The sequence below is a fragment of the Phyllostomus hastatus genome, unplaced genomic scaffold, assembly GCF_019186645.2.
Source record: "Phyllostomus hastatus isolate PE091 unplaced genomic scaffold, TTU_PhHast_1.1 phas_scaffold_585, whole genome shotgun sequence".
Lineage (NCBI taxonomy): Eukaryota > Metazoa > Chordata > Mammalia > Chiroptera > Phyllostomidae > Phyllostomus > Phyllostomus hastatus.
This window is the reverse complement of record NW_025334037.1, coordinates 8,890,940-8,909,850: the sequence shown is the minus strand read 5'-3', so window position 1 is coordinate 8,909,850 and position 18,911 is coordinate 8,890,940. Positions and strand designations below refer to the sequence as shown.

The following is an 18,911-nucleotide window of genomic DNA, read 5'->3' as shown; positions in this document are numbered from 1 at the left end:
TAAGGGCTATCCTTTGCCCCCCCTTGTTTAGTCCCCCTCTAAGGGGATCTAACCTCCATGACTAGTGGCATGCCAGAGCAAGAAATGTCAGGGCAGGGTCTGAGCACATGACCAGTGATATGAAAGGTCAGGGGGTCTGAACTGCATTATCAGGTGTGCCAGGGGAGGAAAGGGTACCCTGGGGACAAGGTCCTCATTTTCCCAGTTTCGGCCCTTGTTAGGTGCCTGAGGCTTTCCGCCCCAATAACCTGCCACACCTGCCCATTGTCTTAACTCTGCTCATGCCTAGCTGTCGACTACAAAGCCATAAATATTTTTATAGGAAACTACTCTTGTTAAATTACTTGTAAGAAACAAAGTTGTTTACTCAAAGTTATATACTATGTTTATCATAAGAGATTGAACCCACTCATCAACTTGTGATAATTAGCTCTCTGTGACTTTCCTGCCTTGATTAAGTGACTCTACTTATAAAGATGATTTAACTTGTGTGTTGGACAGGACCACAGCCACAGCCTTTGATATGTGCCCTCATGGTGCCTGTATCAATTTCTTCTTTTATAGATGTCATCTCAACATATATATTATGAGTACAGTTAATTAGGTTATTTGATTTTCTTCTTCCCCACTAGCTTAAAAGCTCCATAAAAAATGAGGCCACGCCTATTCCGGGTCATCATTGTATCACCAGTGTTTAACACAGAGATCGGCACATAATAGATGCGCAATAGATACTTGCAAAATAAAAGAATGGGTGTCTGCTATACATGCCATATACCCTATAGGGGTCCTACCAAGGAAGGAGAGCTAGAAATGATGAAGACGGAGAAAAGGGAGGCCCGGATGTTGAAGCCATAGGGAAAGAAAGCCCAGTGGTAATGGGGTAGGTAGGTAAGGGGTTGATGAGAATGGAGGTGATTGTATGGCAAAGCAGTGGTTCTCAAACTATGTTCCTGCAAGTCGTCAACAGCTCCTTAACGTTCTAGGAACTGAACGAAGAGCAAATTTATACCACTAAACTAGCCTGTTCTCAATTTTATCTCAATCTTAAATTTTTATTTCATGTATTTTTCTTAATTCTCTGACACCTGCTATCCATTATCTATACAAAGTCCTAGCAGAGTGTGGCATGTTTTGTAACAGTCGGTTACCAGTTAATATACCGGGTCGGGGAAAGCGGTGAGGTGGTCAAACGCACGGTGACGGAAGGAAATGAGACTTTGGATGGGGAGCCCACAATAGAGCATTCAGATGTCATAAAGCTTTACACCCGAATAATGTTGTTAATTAATGTTACTCCAATAAATTTAATTTTAGAAAATGAAGAGGAACCTCCTTTCCTCATATTAATACATCAATGCATCATAAAGTCTAAAAATCACGACATGATCGCCTGTTTAAAAATACCTGGGGTAGGAGGTTGCAGATGGCAGGATTTGTTTTGAGGTGGCAGGGGCTGGGAGACCCTACACTACAGCTTTCTAAGGCACTTTAGAACTTCGGTGGGGGCGGGGGGCGCTGCCAGGGAGGCAGGTGGAAAGTCGGCTCAAGGACGTGTGCACCTGACCAGAGGAAAAGAGTCGGTGACTACACTGCCCTGTCAGCTCAGGCCACACTTTTACTTAATTAAATCCAAAATATTTCCTTCCAAACTTTGACTTAGCAATTTTTTGGATCTAAATTTAGCACCTGGCATTTTTCATATTATCATAAAAGCTTTGGGGATCCGGATTCTGGCAATATGTTCCATAGGTGATATCCATCCCCTTTGCTGTGGATTGAACTGTGTCCCTCCCCAGATTCATATATTGAAGCTGTAGCCCCCCCTCGTGTGATGATATTTGGGGATGGGGCCTTGGGGAAGTATTCAGGGTTGATTGAGGTCAAGAGGATGAGGCTCTCACGATGGGATTACTGGGATCAGTGACTATATAGGAAGAGACACAAGAAAAAGGTCTCTCCCTCTCCCTCCCTCCACCATACTGAGAAACAGCTAGAAGAACGGGTCTGCAAGCCAAGAAGAGAGTTCTCACAAGAACCTGACCGTGCTGGCACCCTGATCTTGGACTTCCAGCCCCCAGAATGCTGAAAAAGTACATGCCTGTTATTGAAACCACCCAGTCTGTGGTATTTTGTTACAGAAGCCATAGCTGATTACAACACCCTCTTAATACCATTATCTCACGACGCCATTGTCTTCAGCTCTCCCCTCTTTGTCATCTAACCACATGACCAGGTTTTACAGCTATTCACCTTCCAGGTGGCCTTGAAAGCTGCCCTAAGCTCCACCTGGCCTATATCCCTCCCACCCCCAACAAAATTGAATATGCCCCCTCCGGGATCTTCCATCCATAAATCAAAATAGAAAAGATGGAGAGAGCCACTAACACTTTACAAATCAAATAGCTACCTGAACTTAAGCAAGTAATTCAGCCTACCTGTGCCTCTGCTCACCTGGAGAATGAGATGATTACATGAGCTAATATATCTGGAATAACTGGTACAATGTGCAGCATATAACAAGGGCTCAATAATTGTTAGCATTATTAATACTCTGTGCCAGGCACAGTGCTAAGTGTGTCAAGTGTCATGTCTTATGCAATCTTTATAGCAACCCTGTGACACATGGATTACTATCTCCTTCCACAGATAAGCAGCACCCCTGGTCACTATCACTTTGCCATATTTTGTTGTCTCCATAGCCATCCCCATGTGACATTATTTATTAGTTTTCCTGTTTACTGTCTTTCTCTTCAACAATGTTCACACGCGCTAGAACGGAAGCTCTCAGAGATAAGGGACTTTGTCTTGTTCATGGAATTCCAGTGCTTAGTAAATACTCAATAAAGATTTTCAAATAAATGTATGATTGAATGAATTAATTAATTAATTAAAATAAGAAGCTCAGGTACAGAACAGCAAAGCCGCTAGGCCAACGTCACACGGAAAGTAAGTGGCAGAGCCAGGATTGGACATCAGGTCTAGATGATTCTAAAAGCCCACAGTTGCTCTCCTGCTGCCTCCCAGAGCTGCGGAGATGAGCACAGTTGGGACAGTCTGCGGGGAGCAGGGTTCAATAACTTTCAGCTCCCTAAACCAGAGCTTTCCCTCTCTCCTCCTACCGGCCAGGTCACACATAACAGCTGGCAAAGTCAACACTGACATCCAAGGTGCTGTCAGAGCTTGTGATACAGTGCCACCTCAAATCTATGGGTGGAATGTATGGGAGCCATACGTAGTTTCACACATAAAGGGAGAAAGGCACCCTGGGAACCAAAGGCTTTCCCACGTATTCTGGACGGACCAGCTTGTTGTTGCCCGATGACTCACCCCGTTGTTCAAGCCTTGGGCCTATTCCCACTTATCCCATCTCACTTTTGGACACATTTCCTTCTACCTCTCAGTCTGACTTTGACATGCTTTGCTTTTTCAGACTTCTTGTTTATTTTAAATTTCTAAAGGTACTACCTGTATGTGGTTAAAAATATTAGTGAGTAAAACCGATACAGTTCAGTGTTTCCTTTCATCCTGCCTCCTTCCCCAAAGAGAACCACTGTGGATGGTTTTGTGGATATCCTTTCAGAAATGTTCTGTGAACGTATAAATATATCTCCTCCCTCCTGTGTCTCTGTTACACACAAATCGGACAAAATACTATACACCGCGCCTTGCTTTGTTCACCTGGCAGAATATCCTGGAATTCTTTCTCATCGACATATATAGATCTACAGCCTTCTTTTATTTTCTTTATTTTTATTGTTGAAACTATTACAGATGTCCCCACTTCCTACAGCATTCTTTAAATGGCTGTAAAGTGTTCCATCATCTGGATATGTTATTTATTTAATCAGTTCCCATTCGGATGGATGTTTAGGAGAAGAGAACTCAAGAGTTAAAGATTTTAGCTGTAGTTATAGTCGATAGACTTAAGTGATTCATCAGTGTGGAAAGCTGTTGTTCTAAGAACTGGAATACAGGACCTACCTGACCCCAGGTGGTCTGCAAGTGATGGAGTTAGTATCTGAGCCATTGTGTTCTAGGGAGGAAATGTCTATGACACAGATAAAGAATGGTTGATCAGCCCTGGCTGGTGTGACTCAATGGATTGAGCACTGGCCTGTGAATCCAAAGGTTGCTGGTTTGATTCCCAGTCAGGGCACATGCCTGGGGTGCGGGCCAGGTCCCCAGTAAGGGGCTCATGAGAAGCAACCATGTATCTCTCACACACTGATATTTTTCTCCCTTTCTTCCTCTCTTCCTTCCTCTCTAAAAAAGTAAATAAATAAAATCTTTTTAAAAAACAAAAGAATTGTTGATTAGTAGATGAAGAAATACTAGGAAAATCTCTGCCAGACTGCAACTCTTATCTGATTAACCTTTCTCTTTTCATCTCCTGATAAAACAGTTAACTTGAGATGAGATATTAAGATAGTTTTTTAGGGAACATAACTCACCATCTTCTCAGACCCCTGGCATCTGAATAAAGCATCCATAAAGATTCAGTTCTTGTCTTTGTTTATCAGTTCTGCTAGGGATGGGCTGCACAAACGTCTACGTTTCCAGTTTCATTTAGACTGTGTTTTTCAACTAGTACAACAGCAAACACGCTCATATATTTCTACATATATGTGGGCATAAGTCTGTCTGATAAATCCCTAAGAGTTGAATTACTGGTTAAAGATTACATGAATTTTTCATCTTGACATTAATCCAAAATTGAGGCACCAGTCTCCATTTACATAGTATTTCCTCACACTTTTTTAAGGATTTATTTATTGATTTTTTTTTTTTTTAGAGAGAGAGTGAAAGGGAGAGAGAAAAAAAATACCCATCAATTTGTTGTTCCACATGGTTATGCATTCATTGGTTGCTTCTTGCATGTGCCCTGACTGGGGATCAAACCTGCAACCTTAGCATACGGGATGACACTCTACCCACCTGAGCTGCCCGGGGCCTCCTTGCACTTTTGTGACACCGAGGGGGTTTTTTTGTTTGTTTTTACAATTTTATAATACATCATCTGTATATTGTATTATGTGTTCACCACCATTCTACCGGCAATGTTGGCGGTGAAATGGCACCAGTTGTTACCAGCGACGTTAGACCTTGGTTCTTGAGTTCTAGCTAAGAAAGAATTCAGAGCCAGACTCAAAGTAGAACAGGAAAGTTTACTTAGAAAGTTACAGAGATAGTAGAAGTGAAATGGTTGGTCTGCGTAGGCTCAGGAAACAAGTTACAGAGGGAAAGGAAGGGTCCTTGGAGCCTAGGAGAGAGGAAGGCAAAGCTAATGTGTCTGGGGGAGGGAAGGAGGGGAGAAGAAGAAGAGGGAAGGGGAAGGCACAGGCACCTTGGCTGGAGGGAAGGGGAGAGCTCTTGCTGGTCTTTCATCACCAGGGTTTTAAAGGCGGGGAGGTCTTAGGGGAGGATCGAAATTCATCAGCCTTATGCTGACACACCAAATTGAGATTTATTCCCTTAACTTCATTCATCCTTGGGTGTGGTTGACATCAATGGCACTAATTGGATTTCTGTGATCTGCTTTCCTGAATAGAGTGATTTAAACTATTTACCCTCTCTGGTCAAGGAGAAGGGTAAACCCTTAACCATTAATTCTTTTTTATTTGATTATTTTTTTCTTTTTTTATATTGATTTTAGAGAGAGGGAGAAAGAGAAGGAGAGAATCATCAATCTAAGGGAGAAACATTGATCGGTTGCCTCTTGCACGTGCCCTGACTGAGACCAAACCCACAGTGCGATCATGTGCCCTGACCGGGAATCAAACCAGCAACCTTTCAGTTTGTGGGGCAACATCCAACCAACTACATCACACCAGCCAGGGCTAAACCATTTACTGTTCACCAATCTTGATTAGGGAAGATAGGATTTTGCGATTTTCTAGATAGATGGCTATAAACTGCTTGGCTGTTTATCTGTCTCAGTTTCCCTGCCTCAACCTCTAGTGAACTCTCCTTCCATCACCATTAGTCCCCCTTTACCCTTTCCTGCCTCCGCCCCTACACTGAGTATTATTAATCTTTGTACTATTTTAGTTTTTGCCAATGTGAGAGGTGGGAAATTTCTAATTTTAAGCTTATTCATTTAATTATGAATGCATTTGTGCTTCTTTTTGTGTTTGTTAGCCATGTATAAACTGTGCTTTTTCTGCAAGCTACTGGTTCTTTCTCTTGTGCTGATTTGCGATTCTCCGACCCAGCCCTTTCTCAGGACAGCTCTCCTCTACCGGCCGCCAGCCCCACCCCTTGCCCTGCTCAGTCCTCTACTGCCGCCTAGTGACAGCGGGGCTTGGATTTACCACCGGCCCTCGCAGACTAGTCCTCACTGGAGCTAAACCACCGGCGGGAATCATGCCGTTGATTCCTAGGCACCCGGTTTAGCAAATAAAATCGCAAAAACTCCAGTTCTATATCATATGGATTTCAAGTCAATGACTTCTTAGTTGGTATATACTATACTAAAAAAATCATTTATAGCTTATCTAAAATGTAATTGGGTATCTGATATTTATCCCAAAACCCTATTCCAAGGCTTCCAGGGAAGTCCAGGACTCCACCCTCATCTGCGGGACCTCCTCTATTCTCAGCGAGTGCTACTGCACCACATTCCACCCGAACGGCTTTCAAACTGGTGGTTGCAGGGGGCGATGAGTCATCGTGGTGAAGAACTTGGCTCTACATTAGAACCCTGGTTCCAACCATTTATGAAGTGTGAAATCTCTTAAAAGTAACCTTCTCCCTGGAGCCTCTGTTTCCTCATCAGGAGAATAAGAACAATATAATATTTTCCTCACTGGTTGTTTTGATGATTGCTTTTTAAAATAATTTTATTTATTGATTGATTTGAGACAGAGAGAGAGAAAAAAATATTGATTTGTCATTCCACCTATTGATGCATTCATTGGTTGCTTCTTGTATGTGCCCTGACCAGGGATCAAACTCACAACCTTGGTGTTTGGGGACAACACTCTCACCACCTGAGCTACCCAGCCAGGGCCATGATTTCTAACAATAAGGCTGCCATTTATTGACCACCAGGCACCTCGCATGTGTCAGTTCCTGTTGTTATTACTAGTGTAGTAAAAGAACACAGCACATATAAAGACATGTTTTTAGGCATGTAAAAGTTAAACAGTGGGGAGGCATCAAGAAAAGTTGAGGGCGGCCACCAATGGGAATTATCACATAAAAAATGTTCAAACCTGTAGAAAATTTTTTATGAGTTTATTTGAGCCAAAATGACATAATTGCTAGGAAACAAAATCTCAATGGATTGAGAACATGCTCTGGGAAATGGCAGTTTTACCACTTACTTTACACATCAGAATTCAAATGTTACTGGATGGAGTCTGGGCCTGGAGTGGGTCTGCCTTGGGCCTGCCGGTGGTGTGTGGATACTTGACTTCTGTGGATACTTGATTTTGCGTAGGAAAGATTTCGAGACATGAGTGGGAGTGATTTTGAACGTGTGTTAGTTAAAGCTGGAGACAGTGAAACAAAAGGAGGGCTTAAGGTAGAACAAGCAACAGGAGAGAGCCTAGGCAGGCTGCTTTGGCTCTCTTAAGAGATAGAAGTCACAGTAAAGGAAGTGAGCTCACTGGGAAATCAGAGAAAAGGGGGTCCTTGGAGACAGGTTTGGGGGTAATCCTGGATGAACTGCTGCTACCCACTGCTCTGCTCCCCTGGCTGCAAGTCTCATGGGGTCCCTTAGAGTTTAGGAGAAAAGCAGCCGAGATGCAAGAAATGGGTGTGCTCTAGTGAGAGCACAGCATCCTTTGTCCTTTTTCTCGAGGCTTTTTCTCTTCTTTGGCCTGCTGGAATCCTAGGGGAAGTCTCCGGGAGGGTCTTAGAATCTTCATTAGGTTTTCAGGTGTGTCCTTCACTATATTCATTCATCAAAATGTCAGGGGTCAGGGGTTATTTTGGGGTTAGTTTTATTTTTAAAGACCATCACTGAAGAGGGACCAGGACCTAGGCCGCTCTGGGCGTGGATGGTCTGGAATGTGTAAACAATTTGCTCCTAAGTGTCCTTGGTTAGGGAAGATAAAACCTGTGATTCATTAGCTGGCTGTAAACTGCTCAAATCGTTTGGCCTTTCTTAATTATTTTTGTCTCAGTTTCCCTTATTCCACTTGTCAAGGAATTTCCCTAGCTTCTCACTATCCGGCCTCAAAAGGGGAATACTATATGTGTTCATAAAGGAGTTACATGAATTTCACTGATGGTAGATTAGGGAGGCAGGAGAAAGCAAAGTGGGGAAATCTCTGGGATTGCATAAAAAGTAAAAACAAAACAAAACAAAACAAAAACCAGAAAAAGTAAAACTAACTTCTTTTCCATTTGTAGGTATAGCTGATAACAATAACAATTAGGGGATCTGGCATCTCAGCTCTGCTGGTTGTGCCCTGGGGGGGGCGGGGAGGCATTAGCCTGATATCCTAAAGGTATGTTATTCTAGATGCAAAAAGACTCTGAACAGGCACTGATAAGGTAAAGATTGGACTTTGTTAGGGAGGATACCAGCCTAGGGTATGACTACCTGCCATGACCTGGTTTAGGTAGAAAGTTTTCATTTCAGACCATCCTATGTGGTTACTTTCAGTCTCTGAGTTTGTACAGCTGCCACGCAGGCCTCCCCTGAGCGTGTCAGGTTTAGTATGTGGCCCCTTTCCATCCACAGAAGACATCCTGAGGTGTATGGAAAGGAGTGGGATGAGAGACTACTATTTTAAAAATAAGTTTACTGTTTCACTTTTACAACCCAAAGCCAGCATGCACTCATGACTTGGTTAAAAAAACTTTGTTAAGATTTTTAAAGGTAGAAGCATGAAGGCTCAGTACTCTGATTGCATTTTCCTGTGGTCTTTATTCTGGTTTCTCAGTGTGCCTTTCAGCTTCACTTGCAATGAAGAAAGTAGCTGCAGCCATTCTAGGCCTCATAGTAGCAGATCTAACCACCTGGAGCAGTCTGCTTTCCCTACCACTGTTCTAAAGGCCCAGACCTAGGCGCTGTCAGAGCCTGGCTGCAAGGTCACATCATGACTTTGATGCACCCTAGGCACTTTTGCCTTCCTGTGTTCTTTCCTCCATAAAAATATAAACATTAAGTTTTTAAAAAGATTTTATTTCTTTATTTTCAGAGAGAGGGGAAGAGAGGAAGAGGAAAACATTTATGTGTGGTTGTCTCTCACGCGCCCCCTACTGGGGACCTAGAGTGCAACCCAGGCATGTGCCTTGACTGGGGAAAAAATCCATGACCTTTTGGTTCACAGGCTGGCACTCAATCCACTAAGCCACACCAGCCAGGGCTAAAAAAACGTTTTAAATTAAATTATATTTTATGACTGCACCGGTAATAAACATTAATATACCATACGTCCAGGCAGGTATAACAAAACACCACAGAGTGGATTAAACAACAGAAATGTATTTTCTCACAGTTCTAGAGGTTACAAGTCAAGATTCCTTAAGGGTTGGTGTCTGGTGAGGCCTTTCTTCCTGACTTGCAGACAGCCACCTGCCAGCTGTGTCCTCGTGTGGTCTTTCTTAAGTGTGGACATTAGAGAGAAAACTCTCTGGTATATCTTCCTCTCCTTGTAAGGACATTGTGAAACAAAAACTTCAACTTCTACAGCTCAAAATCTCTTTCTAAAGAAAGGATTTATTAGCCCCTGGTGCAAGAAAAAGACCAGGTCCTGGGGCATGCAGTCTCAACCAGCAGCAGCAGGGCTGGGTGGGAAAGGCAAGTGTGGCTGCCAGCCTGCAGCAGGGGAGCGTTTCTTATACATCAAGTAGGGGGAAGAAGGAGGGAAGCCATTCTGAAAGAATCTACATTAGCTATAGACAAAGGAGGTGGGAGGGGATGAGTCAGGCCGAATGAGAAGGAGAAAGTGTTTGCTCCTGTGCATTGTCCATCAGCAACAGATTGGAGAATTTGTGTGTAAACAAGAAATGGAGCCTCCAGAGGTCCAAAGGTGCCTGGCTATTCTCTCTTTCAGATAATCTTGGAAATAGCCACCTAGATGTTAATGTGAAGTTATAACAGACACACAGGAATCCCACCAGTCTTTTGTCAGCTGGCCTGCAGTTAACTGGTTGTAATTCAATGTAGGACTTCTCAGAATTTCCTCCTTGTCAACACCAGTCAAATGGGATTACAGCTTTATTCTTAAAACTTCAGCCCTGGCTAATGTGGTTCAGTGCATTGAGCTCCAGATTGCAAACTAAAAGGATTGCCAGTTCTATTACCAGCCAGGGCACATGCCTGTGTTGCGGGCCAGGTCCTCAGTAGGGGACACACAAGAGGCAACCACACATTGATGTTTCTCTCCCTCTCCTTCCTCCCTTCCCCTCTCTCTAAAAATGATAAATAAATAAAATCTTTAAAAACTTCATTTAACCTTAATTACCTTAAAAACTAATTTAACCTTAAAGACCCTGTCCTCAAATAGTCACATTGGGAATTAGGATTCAACATAGGAATTGGTGAGGCAGGGGAGGGACACAATTCAATCCAAATATATTAAAGCATCTTCTTTAACCTGAAAGATTTTTTTTTCCTTTTGATTTTAGAAGGAATTAAGGCATTTTCATGTGCCCTTAAAAAGATTTTGGACCCCTGACGCTGTGCCTGAGGAATATTCATTCCTGCTTGATTTATTTACAATTTAATCCACCGGGGTTTTAACTTAATCACCTGGAAAAACAGTTAGGTCCTACTGATTAGATTATGACACTCACTGGGGCTGGGAGCAGGGTTATCCCTCCCGGATGGGATTTTCTGCTATACAATGGGACAGGGAGTGGAATGAATGTCAGCAAAATAATCTAAATCTCCTTTGCACACGTAAACAATTTACAGAAGAAGAAAAAGAACAATAGATCAAATTAACATATGAAGAAATGGCTAGTAATTCATGCTGGCTAGTAATTTAGTATGGGAAAAATAAGAAAACAATGATATTTTTCACCTGTCAAACTGACAAAAATTTAAGTTTGGGAATGTCCCCAGCTGTTGTATAGAGAAAAGTGTGCTCTAATATATTGGTAGTGGGAATCTACCAGAAAATTGGTAGGCCCTTTTTGGAGGACAATTAAGTAGTAGCTATCAAAATTTTAATTGTCAATACCCTTTATTCCAGCAATTCAATGTTTAGGTATCTAAATCTCTAATATAGGAAAACAGAAGGACTCTTTGCACAAAAAAGCACTTATAAGGCTATTCATTGCAGCCCTGTTCACCATAGTAAAAAATTGTAAGAAGCCTTACAACTCATTAACAGCAATGTAGTTAGATGATCTATGCTAAATACATACTATTGAATATGATACAGCAGCTCTAAAAATAAAGTAGATCAATAGATACTGACATGAAAAGAGCTCCAAGACATTGAAAACAATCCGTGTACATATATATACATAGAATGGGCTCGTTTCTGTAAACAAACCAAATTATGTTTCCAGCTATAAATATTCTAAATTTGTATTGATATGCACATATCTATATATGCTGTTCTCTATAGATACATATATTGTACATTTATGTATCTTACATGTACATTGTACATTAGCCATAATTGTGCCTATGAAACACCTCAGAAGAACATACAGCAATTTGATACGGTAGTTTCCCCCTGGTGAGAGGAGTGAAATTGAGTGGGCCTCCTGCAGTATTTGTATTGTGTGCAGATTTTTTACATCAAGCATTGTATTCAAGTACTGTGCAATACATACATTTAAAAAATAAACAAAAAGGCCCTGGCCAGTGTGGCTCGTTGGTTTGTAAACCAAAAGGTCATAGGTTTGATTCCTGGTCAGGGCACATGCCTGGGCTGTGGTTTTGGTCCCATATAGGGTATGTACGAGAGGCAACTGATCAATGTTGCTCTCTCACATCCATGCTTCTCTCCCTCTCTTTCTCCCTCCCTTCCCCTCTCTCTAAAATCAATAAGCATGTCTTCAGGTGAGGATTTTTTTTTAAAGTAACTTGCCTAAGAACATTACCCTTCCACGGCAGAGCTAAGATTAAAGCCTAGACCCCGTGTCTGCAAAGACCCCGTTCACTCCAGTATTCACTGTCCACACAACCTCTCTGGGTTTGCCTTCCTCCCACATAGCCTCTACCCTCACTCTCATTACTGCACGTCTCTCACCTTTTCTTCCTCCCCAAATATCTCCTAGTACCAGAGTCACACATCTTCCCGCCCACCCCATTAACCTCTAAGTGGCTCTGTCCTTCCAGTGTCACGTTGTTGATCTGGCCTTCGGGCTGCAGTTGCTTATTGCTTAATTATGGGAGAATGTCTGAATGCTGAGACAGCCAGACACCCTGACTTGCCCTGCCCAGGCCTGCACCTCCCACTAATCATAAAAGCACCACTGCAGCAGCTCTGATGCTCCAGAGGGCCCATTCCAGACGGAAATCTCTGACAGAGCATTTCATGTCTGCACAATGACCCCTGGGAAAGGGATCGATAAGGCTTTCCTCAAAACTGTCGGAAGGTCAAAGAAATGTATGTGTACGAGTGCACATTTATAAAGTGAAAAGCACTACACAGCATTGGCTGTTACAATCTTTTTAAAAACTAAAAAAAAAAAAATTGGTTTGTTTTGAAAAGGCAGTATATGCACAAGGGAAAACATTCAAATAGCACCAAAGAGAATGCAGCAAAAAGTAACCCTGCCTTTCACAGGCGTTCTCTCCTCCACAGAGACAACTTTGTCCTGGATCACCTTGGCACCCGTCCTTCCAGAGATAACCTTATATATATGAGCATATATGTATGTATATACATCTATGTTCACTTTTTTTACCCCAGTAGTAGCACACATTGTTCTGTGTCTTGCTTTTTTTTCTACTTAATGTACTTCAGAGATTATTCCCTATCGCACATGTAGCTCTGCCTCATTCTTTGCACCATTTTCTACTCTAAGGCCATACCAGATGTATTTCATTAGTCTCCTACTAATGGACATTCAGATTGTTTTTCAAATCATGCCATGGTAACTAACTTTGTTTGTCTTTTCACGCATGTGGAATACTCTAGTAGAACATATTCCTAGAAACGGAATTTCCGTGTCAGAGGAGCTGAACTTTAGGCTGGAACTGATAAAGCCAGTACATGGTAGCAGAACACAGCCTGGAGCCAAGAGCTGGCTTGGCCCTTATTCGCTGGGTGAACCTGGACAAGTCCCTGATCACTCCGGGCCACAGTTTCTCCATCCTTCACGGGCTTGCTGTGAAAATTCAGTGAGTTAATACACAAAAGCTGCTTAGGGTAGCTGGCATGCAAGAAACACATAGTATTAGCCTTTATTATATCAGTTTACTATTTTGTCAAGTTGCTTTTGTTAAAGTGATATGCATTCCTACCATAGTGTCTTATTTCTCTGACCCTCACCAACAATGGTTATTTTCCAACTTTTTTAACTTTGCCCATCTGATGGGTGAAATTACTGTGGTTTTAATTTTCATGTAACAGACTCAATTGCTGAATTCAGTGACCTCTTATTGCTACTGAACCTCCTTGTAGCATTTGACATTTGAAGCCTAGATCTACTAAGTTGTTCCCTCCTTCCTGGCAATTCTCTATTGCCTCCTGGAACCTGACACTGTACACCTCTGGTTCACCTCCTAACTCTCTGGTCTTTTACTGGTTCCTGTCCCTCCTTCCCTCCTGCCCTGGCTCTCAAGACCTTCTCAACAAGGCTTTACCTACTTTTCTGATCTTACTTCCTATTCTTATTTCTGACACTATTTTACTCTAAGTACATCCACTACTTGTTCTCGGAGCCCATTTATATGCTTTCCTGCCTCTCTGCCTTTGTTCATGTTCTAACTGGAATTCCATCACTTTTAGGATTGGCAGATAAAACATAAGACAACTGTGAAATCTGAAGTTTAGGTGAACAGCTAATTATGTTTAGTGTTTTTGTTTATCTGAAATGAAAATTTAACTGGACATCTTATTTGCTAAATCTGGCAACCATCCCCCCAATGCATTTGACCCCCTAGTACAGGTAATACTTTCTGTCTGACATCATTGTTACTTGTGTTTGTATAAGAATGAAAGCCTTGCCCAGGCAAAGGCTGGGTTCTTCCTTTCTTTGTATTGTATGTAGGGCTGTGCGTAGTTTCTCAGAAAATATTTGATGAATTCAGTGATGTAAATTTTCTCTCAGATGGTTACAGGAAAACGTCTCCTCTCCCCTCATTCCTTACCTCATTTCCTCCCCTAGCTATTGTTCTTGGTGATTTTGAGTAACTGCCCGATCTGAACTCTCTTAAATTATCTATAATTTCATGTGCATGCATCTATACCAGTTGAAATGGTTAATTGAAATATAAAAAGGCAATTTAGCCTTGTGACTAATATCTTCAAGATTTGTCTTGGTTCTCCCATTGACTAGCTGTAAACTATCAGCTCATTTATCTCATCACTTCAAGCCTCAGTTTTCTCATTTATAAAATAGTAACAAGTGCTTTCCTATAGCACCCATGATTAAATCAGATGATCCGTGAAGTACTTAGTATATACTAAGGGCTCAATATATGAGGGGGGACTCAAACAATGGAATTTATTTATTAAGAATTGTGCATTTATTCTCACATGTTAAACCTTAGGCACCTTCAAAGGACTCTCCATTCGATGCAGTACACCTACCAAGACATTTTTTCCACTGCTTGAAAATTTTTGAACTCTTTGATTTTGATGCCTTTTGGTTCTTCCATTGTTTTTTTGTATCACCTTTTCCACATTGGTAAAATATTTCCCTTTGAGGACTTTTTTCATCTCAAGAAACAAAAAAATTTGCTTGGGGCAAGATTGGGTGAATAGGGAGTGTGGAGCATGAGGGTCATGCTGTTTTGGGTCCAAAACTGTTAAACACTCAGTGCAGTGTGGGCAGGTACGCTCCTAAATCACCCATGATGAAACAGGCAAATGCATTGAGTCTTCAAAAAATTTTCACTGAAGCCAAACACAGCCTCTCACAACAGCACCAGCCAGTGCACTGATACAGATGGATTCCTAGAAGATTAACCAGTGGGGGAAGCCTGTACTACAAGGGGCCCACCCTCCAGAAGATAATTCAAGGTTTTGGGGGGTCCCCCCCTTATATGTTAGCTATTGTGTTTGTGAAAAGCTATATAAAGGAAAATATACTGGGGGCTGTAAGAATTTACAAATGCAGTCCCGAGAGAGTTTAGAGAGAGCTTCCTGGAGAACTAATACCTGATTTTTATTGAGTATTCACCATATGCCTGTATATTAGATTGCTAGGGCTGCCATAACAAAGCACCACAGACTGGGTCACTTAAATAACAGAAATTTATTTTCTCACAGGTGGAGACTAGAAGTATGAAATCGAGGTGGTGGTGGCAAGGTTGTTTTTTTCTGCGGCCTTTCTCCTTGATTTGTAGGTATCCATTTTCTGTCTTCACATGGTCTTCCCTCTTGCCTACATTCATATGTCTTCCTCTAAGGATATCCTAATTGGATTAGGAGCCACTATAATGACCTCATTTTAACTTAATTATCTTTTTAAAGACCTTATCTCCAAACGTGGTCACACTCTACAGTCCGGGTAGTTAGGACTTCAATATATGAACCTTAAGGTCACACAACTCAGCCCCTAACAGTTAAGTACTAATCTATAGTGCTTGCGTGCATTATTTTACATTAACTGTATCATTGCTATTTTAATGTTATATATTAAACTGAGGTGCAGGGAGAGGTTGAGCACCTGCCCAGTTATGCAATACCTAGGAACCAATGGAGAACATACTTGAACCTAGATAACCACCCACCAAAGTCTTATGGAATTCAGAAGGGTAAGTTGGAGCTGGCCTAGCAAAGATAAGAGGGAACATACCAGGTAGAGGGGAGTATATGGGAAGGCCCTGGAGTGGAAGAGAGCTTGGCACATAAGGGGATGTAAGAGTCAAGGTGCTGATGTTAAGGAAATGGGCCAGAGAAAACCATGGCAGTCCTAAAGGCCATGGTTAGGATTAAGATTTTGGTCTTTATCCTGAGAACAATAGAAAGCTATTGAAGGATGACTCTACCCATTGAGTAATAGCAAACTACTGGAAGGAAACACAAGAATCTTAGTTTTAATTTTTTACAGATGAGGAACCTGAGATCTGCTAGTTTTTTCAATATTTTGTACCCAAGTTTCTGTGTAACTCACAATCGTGAGTGAAATATTTGTAGAGTTGGTCTCCTGCATCTGTGAACTACCTAAAGCAGGTGGGCATGTATATGAAAGGCATTGGCAACCTGTATGCTATGCTGTGCTGGATTCCCCAGAGAGAATGGGAAAGTTGAGAATTCCAGTTCTGCCCTGGAACAAACTGAATCTTGGCCTGTTGCTTTGGCAGCTTTAAATATAGAAATGTAGTGAGGGCTACAGCTCAAGATTAAACTTCAGTTGGAAGAGTAAGACCAAGAAGCTTTGGCTAATATTTTTAATAGTTTTACTTAGATATAATCTACTGTAAAACTCACTTGTTTTAAGTGTACAATGACTTTTAGTAAATTTATAGCACAATCATCACTGCAATGCAGTTGTGGAGTATTTCCATCACACTGGAAAGATCCCTCCAGTCCATTTACAATCAGTTCCCGCCTGGTCCCACTCCCATCCCCTAGTCCGCCTAATAGTGTACTTTACTGAGTTGAGATAACTTTGTAGAACTCAGATAACTGTTTTTTTTTTTTAAGTGTGTGTCTGCAGTGACAGCAAGGCAGCAACAGGAAACGTGTGAATCAAATTACCTAGAACGAGGCCTTCAGAACCAGTGGGCCTGGGATCCTAGCCCTTTGCCAGCTGTTTGGCTCTGGGCAAGTCCACGAACACAAAGCTTCCCTTTTCTATGAGTGTATGGCATTACTTATGCCCACTTACAAGGTTGTTGTGAGGATTGCACAAGATAATTGATGAAAAGCGCTTCGCCCAATGTTTGCAGTGAGGCACTGGAGCTCTCGTGGTTATTGTTAGTACAACTCAAGGGAAACAAAAAGCAAAATTTCCCCTTAAAACCAAAATACAAGAGGGTCCACAGAAACGTGCCTGTCTTCACCAGCTTCCCCCAACTCAGATAACTCTTAAAAGGAAACGAGGACTGGACTCCCAGTGAATATGAATACGGGGCACACAGGTATGTTTCATCAGTGTGCCAACTATGGCCAGGTTCTGTCTGTATCCACTGAGCAAAACACTGCCCTATGTGGAGTTTATTTGCTCCAAATGGGGCAAAAGAGGTAAGTAGGTGCCGCTAAACCTGGAATGTGTGCATCTGTGTAGGAGGTGAACACACACCATGTGCCAGGACGTTATGAATAATGTGTATCCAAGACAGGCCAAGTCGGTGTCGTGTGCGCCTGCGCAGCTTCGGGAGCGCCTAGAAACCAGTTACTGAAATCCCCCTCCTCGAGACCTGTCGGTTCTGCTGTTCGGGCGCCGCCGTTTCAGACCTGAGCGTCCACCCGTGACACCCAGCGAACCCAGGCCTGGTAGGTAACCACCACGCCCCCGCTTTCCCTACACCGAGCTTGCCAGGGGCACCCAGACTGTAAGGCTACGCGCCAGGGCCGCTAGGGCAGAAACCCTCTGACATAGCCACACCCCGTATTTTACTAGGCCGCGTCTCCTTCGTCGTTGAAGGGCTTAGTCCCGCCCCTTAAGGTGATGTCATCAGCCACGTATCACGTTTCTACGTGTCTCAAGCCTAAAAGAGGAAGTTACGCCAGGGATTCGGGAGTGTAAGCGACAGACCTGAAAGAATCCAGGCTGCCTGAGGAGAGGGGCGGTTAGACGGCATTGGAAGGCGCCGGAAGTGGTCGTGCTGGGGCGGGGTAGGGAAAGGGGCTGGCGAGTCAGTTTACTTGGCTGCAGCTGGCCGCCTGGGTAGGGCGCACTTTCCCTCCGCTCCGAGAGCCTGGCCCGGTCTGCCGGATTCGGTCAACATGGATTTCAGGGAAATTCTCATGATAGCTTCTAAAGCACAAGGAGTCAACAATGTGCCGGTAAGTAGCCACAGGGACGCCCCTGCAGGAGGTCCTAATCTTTAAGTTCTGAATGTATATCCGTCGGGTAGAACTTAAGGCATCCGCCTCTCGGCTCCGAAAGAGGGAAGACCTGAACACCTTTATTTACTTTTCTTGGGCAGGGACTTGTGGAAACTCGGGGTGAAGATGGGCTGGCGACGAGGCAGAGCCTTCCAGCGAGTGGGTTTTGCTAGCTCAGTTACCCCTGCAACAAGGACTTTGCAGTTTGGTTGTTCTAGAGTTGAGTGAGAGCTGATGAGTGGAGTCGTGCCTGGCACACAGTGGAATTGGCGCTAGTAGTTTTTGGCTTCAGTATAAACTTCTGCCCAGAGGTTGCGGGGGAAGCATGTATGTTGGGAGATCAGGGGTTTTAGAGGCTTGGCCTGATATACTTTTGGCTGATTTTCTGCCGATTTTCGGATCAAACATTTAGTGATTTCCCGAACAAGTTCTCCTGATTTGTGGCTCCACCCACTTAACAAACGGGGTGGTTAAATTATCATCTCCCAAGGATCACCTTTTGTATTGGGAAGAGAAATTGAGCGGATTCCACGAAGTCCTTGGTTTACAGCATGGGTGAGCTAGTTTTAGCTTCCCCTTACTTGTGGCCTTCCAGATTTGTCTTTGTTTGAAATACAGGTTCCGTTTGCTCAAGCAATGTTTGCCAATTCGCTAATCATCGCAGAGGTGGAGAGTACCAGGTTTGTGGGGTTGTAGCTGTTTTGCATAAACGAATCATTTCTGGATTCTCAGACGGTACCCACAGGACAGCTGTAAACCGAAAAATTGCTTTGTGATACCTGCGGTTTGAGCAGTGAGATATAGAACACGTACACCTCTCTCTTA

The 18,911-nt window shown here is 42.8% G+C and overlaps 1 protein-coding gene across 4 annotated transcripts in view; it reads left to right on the top strand.

Annotated features, from left to right (window-relative positions):
* The window catches only part of SPTY2D1 (SPT2 chromatin protein domain containing 1), a 52,837-nt gene that overhangs the window by 14,692 nt on the left and 19,234 nt on the right, over positions 1-18,911 (top strand). Inside the window, exons 2-3 of one of the 4 annotated variants that reach the window (XM_045825265.1) lie at positions 15,360-15,432; positions 17,378-17,531. Coding sequence is in view for 1 of the 4 variants with exons in the window: in XM_045825262.1 (XP_045681218.1) it covers positions 17,985-18,044 (60 nt within the window). In the remaining 3 variants the exon portion in view is untranslated. Of the gene's footprint in view, positions 1-15,359; positions 15,433-17,322; positions 17,532-17,771; positions 18,045-18,911 lie in introns of those variants that run through there. The other 3 variants (XM_045825264.1, XM_045825263.1, XM_045825262.1) reach the window with 3 other exon arrangements.